General features: G+C 39.9%; 1 protein-coding gene across 1 annotated transcript; it reads left to right on the forward strand.

Annotated features, from left to right (window-relative positions):
• Positions 1 to 899: 899 nt before the first annotated feature.
• On the forward strand, positions 900 to 1124 carry LOC147883884 (thioredoxin M5, chloroplastic-like). Its single transcript, XM_087398890.1, has one exon. It carries the CDS (start codon positions 900 to 902, stop codon positions 1122 to 1124), a length of 225 nt encoding a protein of 74 aa, XP_087255016.1.
• The last annotated feature ends 6398 nt before the right edge of the window (positions 1125 to 7522 follow it).

A 7522-nucleotide genomic window follows, 5' to 3' on the forward strand; every position in this document is an offset into this window, starting at 1 on the left:
GCGTGCAATATATTTGTAAAGACCCTGCCCATGACAACCTGCCCATCCCATTTTTTATGTACCCCAACAATGGGCACCCTGAGCTTGTGGCGGTCTGTAAAGACCCTCATGTGGGGAGGGGTTGAGAGGGAGGAAGGTGACACGTGGTGAGGAGAGGTGTCACTGGGGTTATCCACCAGTAAGGTGAGGTGGCAGGGAAACAAAGTTTTGAAAAACGCAAAGAAGCGCAAAGTCGAAAGCATTGCCTCCATCGAAAGCTCTGAATCGCCATAACCAGCCCCTCTAACTATCTGGCTTTGCTTCCCTGGTTTCTATGGCCAAAGTGCTCACCCCTTGCCTCCGCGAGATCCCTTCCAACTCCCTTCCTTCCTCTTACGATTCCAAGCCTGCCCATAGCCTCCGCCTTAGCCTCACCCCCGCTGTAATTCCCCTCAGAACGCCCACTCCCGGCCGTAGCATGGCTTGCCCCGTCGTCTCCTACGCTCAGGACATCATCACCGCAGATGGGTGCTTTCCTGCATGTGCTTCTAGGCTCATGGATCGTCATAACTTCATCCGTCTTCGTTGCTGTACGTGCCTTCCTTGCTTGTAATCTTATGGTGCTTGTCTTTCAATGGCTTTACTTCTTTAATTCAATTGCTTGCTTTCATCGTCTTTAGGTCTGTGAACCAACGCGATGTAATGTGTTGTGATTTCAATACAAACGTAACGTCGGCCGTGAACTCCTGATACCTTTGTAATTTACTATGGCTTGTCCTGATTCTGATCGTGAGCTGCTTGTTTCCAAATGTTGAGTTGCAGCTGGCGTTGTCAATGAAACCACCTTTAAAAAGCTTGTGTTACGTAGTGACGTTCCTGTTCTTGTCGACTTTTGGGCTCCTTGGTGTGGTCCCTGCCGGATGATTGCACCTTTGATTGATGAGCTTGCCAGGAGCTATGCTGGCAAAGTGAAGTGCTATAAACTCAACACGGACGAAAGCCCTGCAATAGCAACGGAGTATGGTATTAGAAGCATACCTACCGTTATGATCTTCACAAAAGGAGAGAAGGTGGAAACAATTATTGGAGCTGTACCAAAATGTACATTGACTTTTATTATTGACAAATACATCAATCAATTCTGAAGTAGTATGACTGTAAAGATAGTTCTACCGTGCAATCTGTCCTTTGGCCTAGATAGCCAGAACAACAGACTCTAACTTGATCAGGCGTAGTGAAATTGATCGACCAATTTCAGGGGAATATTCCTTTGGCCTAGATCGCCAGAACAACGGACTCTAACTTGACCAGGCGTTGTGAAATTGATCAGGCGTTGTGAGCCCATTGCCCAACCAATTTCAGGGGAATATTGGGCCTTCGCCAAAGTGATCATCTCTTTCCTTTCATCTGTGCATAATCTCTCATCGAACAGGATTTGGAATTACCTGTAAATGTCCTTGTATATCGCTTGCATTTTGTGGATTTTGTATCGACGAATTGGCAGTCGAAATTTTGCAAATGTAAGAAGTTTGGACAAGTTTTGCGCTACATCCCGCACACATTGCTAATTTAAGGGCAAATGATTTTGTGTTGCAAATCGTGCCAGTTTTTTTCCTTGTGTGAAGGTATTATCAAACTAAAAGGTTAAACTCTATATGAACTCGCCTTGTCAAGATTGTGCTCCTAAGTGGTGTCATCCCTCTCACTTGTTCGCATTACCTTTGTATTGCAACGAATTCTAGCCATGCCTCGAGTATAATTCTAATGTAAGCATAGTAACTAGAAGCATGATTCAAATGGTGTAAAGAGGGGCACAGGGCCAACTATCACTACCTTACAGCATTAGCTTCAAAACAAGAAAAGGCAAGAACCATATAAGCATCCACCATGTGGAGAAATATCCAAAATTAAAAACCCTAAACTCCCCACATTGAAGCTCATTTCATTGTGCCTTCAAGCAATGCTAACAACACGATAAAAGGCACACCCAATAATGCATGGGGGGAGAGCCATTAGTTTTCTAATAAGAAAATTGTTAGAAAGCGCACCCAATACTTCACCACTATACTGAATATACTTTGAATATATAAGATAAAGCCCCATTTATTTTCCAATGAGCCACTTCCATGAGTCCACTACTATTAGGCAATGCTAATAACATGAAAGGAAATTGTCAAAAAGCACACCCAATACTTCACTATTGTAACAAATATATACTAACCAACACACGCAAGATTGCGCTAATGCTTAAATGGTGAATCTAATGGAATACTTTTGGCCAAAGCAATGGAAATGAAATGGTGATTTGTTTTGTTTTTTATATTCATCATTCTATCCTCCTCTTTTACCCCTTATGGGGACAACTTATACACTAGAAAATGAAAAAGTGAAATGAAAGTCTTTAATAGTACATAATTAGACTATTGAACAACTCAAGCCACAAAAAGAAAGAGAATTGTATATGACCATGACATTAGCAAACACACTTTATTTTTTAATCAATCTGGCTCCAAAGAATGTAATTTCACATGAACTCCCACCGTAATTATCAAGACATGTGATTCATGTCTAGTGGTTTCATGCCTCATCGCCTAAAAAATTATATATAAGGTAAGAGACAACACAACTGCATGCCTTGTATTCAATATAAGTTTGCGAGGAAAAAGGGCCTCTAGCTTGTGTCTCAAGGGAGGGGTTAAAGGTAAATCTAAATATGAACATTAGGCCTTATGAGTTTTGTTCCAAGAGTACAGTGAAAAATAAAAGGAGAAAGTGGCTGGAGAGAAAAATGAGGAGGGTTTCATGGATGATATTAGAACATGTTGATTAGGACGATAACAGTTGTAAGAGAAGGGAATGTGGGGTGACAGTCATATGAGAATAGGGGGGAGACATTTGCATGGGAGGCTGAAAATTTGATAGCTAGAATTTGTCAAATCGTAATAAGACATGTACATTGAAGCCATGGAGGCCCAAATGCTTTCTACATGATTTCTCTCAATAGAATTTATTTTACCTTGTTAGGGTGGTGACTTTGTCTAGCCCTTTAAATGATGCATGCTATTTAACTCAATAATGTGTGACCATGTTCCTATTCGATGAGTTTTCTCGTTGCCCTTCATGCATCATTGTCCTTCTAAACTTAATAACTCGTCATCACATGGATTAGACTTTGGCCCTAGGGTCAAAAACATCTAATCTATTAAATCCATTAACGATTTCAATAGCTCTTAGAGTTGGGATGCGTAGATTGCTATGGTTGTGAAAGGGGTGGAATGATCACTTGGTCTAGTCAACCCTTATTAGGATTCTAGTATTGCTACATGATGAGATGAGAGGGTGGAAACTACTTGATTAGAATGGCTCTAGATTGAAGACTACCCCTCATCATTCTTTGATGATGTGAGGAAGCAATGTCACATTGATAGGGTTTGGGATGAGAAATCTTAGGGAAACTATAAGTTGATATCCACCTAGAGATGATAATTGGAAACTCGAGGGATGCTCAAAGGGATGGATTGTAACGTATTGGCCCAAATTGTTTGACTTTGAAAAAACTTCAATTTACAAATATGAACATATTAAGGACAAACAAGTCGTGAAAGTCTCTCTATTTTCCATAAACTAAAATGCACAAGAGAATATTTCGACATCGGACCAAGCGATCTTCTATTCTATAAAAGAGAATGGCTTTCTCAAAATCCAAATCCATACATGCATTCAATCTTTATGAATACCTTTCTCACATTAGCTTTCTACCATACTTTCTTATCTTTTGTCAATGAGGTCATAACTTTTCAAACCTTCACGTGTGCTATATAATGTCAATTTGAGTCCTTAAAAATGATTCAATCCAAAATTGTAACCTGATATGCAAACTTCTAAATTTTGGTTTTGCTTTTGGCTTGTCATTGCCCATGAAAAGAAAATATCATTATTGTAAATATCCCCTCCATGAAAATTTTGGAGGGTGTGAAGTGCCTACAATATACCAAATTTGTGAGGACATTTCTAATAATACAGTCAATATAGCAATTGTAGGAAATACACTTTGAATTGAAAATGAACATAGAACTAGTCAGAACTTGTAGTAGTCATAAAGCAAAATATGTTCAAAATAATTGTAATATATTCCATAATGTTTGTTCCTTCCATGTTGTGGGGATTAAAGGCCACTATGCCTTAACCCCGGTTATGTACACAATCCTCCATATATATATGAATGACATAGAAGATAACGGTGGTTCAGCACCCACAAACCCATGTGTTCATCTTTGGCTCTCACTCTCTCTTATTTTCCTCTTTCATTGTGAACTCACAACTGGTATCAGACCACCACAACATCAGGCTTGTGGTGTGTGCATGGGAGAGGAGCTTCAGATTGAGGCACTTCTTAAGGTGTACGGAGCTTCCATAACCACACGGCAGAGATTGAGCTTGGATCAGTAGCCACCATTAGAGGAGCTTGCTTGGTGTGTGAATCCCCTCTTACCCACAAGAGGGAGAAAATTTCTTGGATCTGTGAGCTATCTTTGAGGTGAAGAATCTTCTCTGCAGAAGTTGCATAGAAATGGTAGCTTGACAACCCTTCACTATTTTCACCATACCTTTTGTAATCAATATTGGATTTGGGAGTTCTAGTGCTCAGATCAAAGAGAACATCAAGCTGTACACAATTAGGTAGTTACAGGTTGCATTCTATAATGTTTACAGGTCTCTATTTCATGCACAACAAGGTTGATCTATTTTGGGACAGGAAGTCCAAATTTGTTCGAACTTGAGTTTGAAGCAACCATTCGTAGATCTATTAGTTCTGATGGACTCAAGAGGTCCTAAAACCTATTCATCATTTGCGTTTTGGTGGTGTTTACAAATAAATCTATTTGCTAAAACATTTTTTGGTCTGTGTGTTGGACCCAATGACTGGGACCATGGTTTTCGAAATTGTATGCTGTTACATTGCGCTCCAAAGGCCCAAAAACCCCTACTTGTCAATTCTTGCGTGATCCCATGGAGATTTGGAGAAGTTTTGTATCTCTGAGATGGCGAATTGTCTTCTTGCTTTCTCTCTATAAGAAAATCATTCAAAGGTTCAATTTCAAGTCAATTGCAAAGGGTTGACTAGCTTTTACTCCTTCACCAGATAAGATTTTGGAGTTGCGGCAAAAAGGAGAAATGTGCATATTGCATCACTAAGTCCGAATATGCAGTAAGATCATTCAACTCAATTGCAAGGATTGACTGGCTTTTACTTCCTCATCAGATAAGATTTTGGAGTTGCGGCAAAAAGGAGAAATGTGCATATTGCATCATTAAGTCCGAGTATGTAGTAATGTTCATGTTTTGAGGCATCTCATAATTTATTCTATAGCATCGATCATTGCTATGAGATCGTGATTTTGGACATACCTTATGCAGATCATTCTAGTTACAGTTTGTGCCATGTGCGCTCATTCGTGGTTTGCATTGGGTCACAGTGGATGCTTTACAGGCCATTTAGATGCATTGTGGTCCTTGTTGGATGCACTAATAGGCCCAGATTGCCTTGGATGGTATTTTGATGGACGCTATGCACATGGATGCTATTTTACGCTAATGGACAACTTTGACACATTGCAGTTGATGCACTTATAGTGCTATGCTCTCTTGGATGAGATATTATGGATGCATATGCCCATGGGCAGTGTTTATGCTTGAGGCGTTTGGCACTTATTGGCATTTGGATTGACATTACAGTTATGATTTTCTTTTGGGCCAGATTTGCCCATATGGATGCACACATGAGTCAATTGCATTTTGATGCTTTGAGCTTTGAGTTTTGGTGATATTGCGCTCTATTGTGGCATACATATTGGGGTGCACTTGGTTTTTGGTGTGATTCTTTCTTGTAGGCACTAGCATTTGGGATTTTGCTTTATTTGCATCATGGCATCGTCTTCCATGTTTGAAAAGGAATTTTTTAGCATTAAAAAGTTTAATGAGAAAAACTTTTCTCTGTGGAAAGAACAAATTAGGGATGTGCTTATTCAAAAGAAGTAGACTTGCAGCTATGTATGAGGATGATTGGAATGAGTTGGATGCATTAACAAAGTCTACTATTAGACTTCATCTTGCAGTGTCAGTTTATTTCACAGTAGTAAATGCGAAGACTACGGAAGATTTGTGGAAAAAATATGTGCCACTTATGAGAAGGAAACTTCCCGTAATAAAGTTTACCTCATGAAGAGGATGTTTGAGCTACAGATGCAGGAAGGGGTCTCCATTGCTTTTCACTTAAATGGATTCAATATTATTTTCAGCCAGCTTCAGGCTTGAAAGCTGAATTTTGATGCAAAGACTAAGGCAATATTCCTCTTGTGTTCATTGCCATCCTCATGAGATACCTTTTGTATTGCTTGTCAATAACTCTACATCTGGTGGAGTACTAAAGTTTGATGATGTTGTGGGTAGCTTGTTGGCCGAGGAGATGACATGGAAGTCTATGGATGGCAACGAGTAGGATGCAGCCTTAAACGTGCAAAGTATAAGATTTATGCCAAAGCCATTACTTTGAGATTAAGGTGTAAAATGGACAACTAGATTCTACAGGAACAGAAAAGATTCATAAAGAATGGACATCTTTTGGAGGCAACAATCAACTTATGGGAAGGTTGCACACATGCTGAGGAAAGCAAGCGAGAGATTTGTTTAATAAAGATAGACTTTGATAAGGCATATGATAGGCTGAACTGGGACTTTTTGTTACAATCCCTTAATAGCTTGGGACTGGGAACCAAGTTCACCTCCTTTGTTACCCTACTGCGCTCCAATGCCTTAGCAAAGGTGTGTGTTAATGGAGATGTGTCTTAGAGCTTCATGCTGAAAAGATCCATAAGACAAGGATGCCCTTTGGCTCCTCTCTTATTTGCCATAGCTGCAAATGCCTTGGGATGGCTGATAAAAGACCGTGTCAAAGGGTGAAATTAATGGTATAGAGCTCCCTTCAGGAAAACATCTAGTCAACCAGCAATTTGCATATGACACCACTCTCACCATCAGAAACATAGATGTAGATATACAAAGAGCTATGGATTGTATGGATATCTTCTGTAGGGCATCTGGATCTAAAATAAATCACTCAAAAACTAGGTATGCCTTGATAACTGGAGACTCCCAAAACCTTCTGGATCAGATGGGCTACAACAGAATTCCTCATGGTCAGATCTTCGGACTATTGGGTATCCCTATGGGTTTCAAAGTTAAGATGAAAGACAGGTGGGAACGGTTTCTAGAAAGGTTTTTTTTTTAAATAGACAGATTCAGAGGTTTGTAGGCAAACTTAGCAGGGAGGAGGGTAGTGCCAAACCATTGCATATACCCAATAGCTATCTTCTATCTCTCATGCTGGTGTCCTTCCAAAACAGGTTTAGAAAAGTTTATAAGAATTTGTAGATCCTTCTTGTGGGGGGGGTGACACAAGAAAAAGAATAACCAAGGTCAAATGGGCTTTCTGCACCAAGCCCAAAAAGGAAGGAGGTTTGGGAGTTCTTAATATACAGTTGGC

Source organism: Dipteris shenzhenensis, chromosome 27, assembly GCF_047967505.1.
Source record: "Dipteris shenzhenensis isolate YYH24624 ecotype China chromosome 27, Dip_SZ_1.0, whole genome shotgun sequence".
NCBI classification, from domain to species: Eukaryota; Viridiplantae; Streptophyta; class Polypodiopsida; order Gleicheniales; family Dipteridaceae; genus Dipteris; species Dipteris shenzhenensis.

What these genes read in the sequence shown, in the direction of transcription:
- LOC147883884 (XM_087398890.1), top strand. Translation starts at nt 900, where the DNA reads ATGATTGCACCTTTGATTGATGAGCTTGCCAGGAGCTATGCTGGCAAA.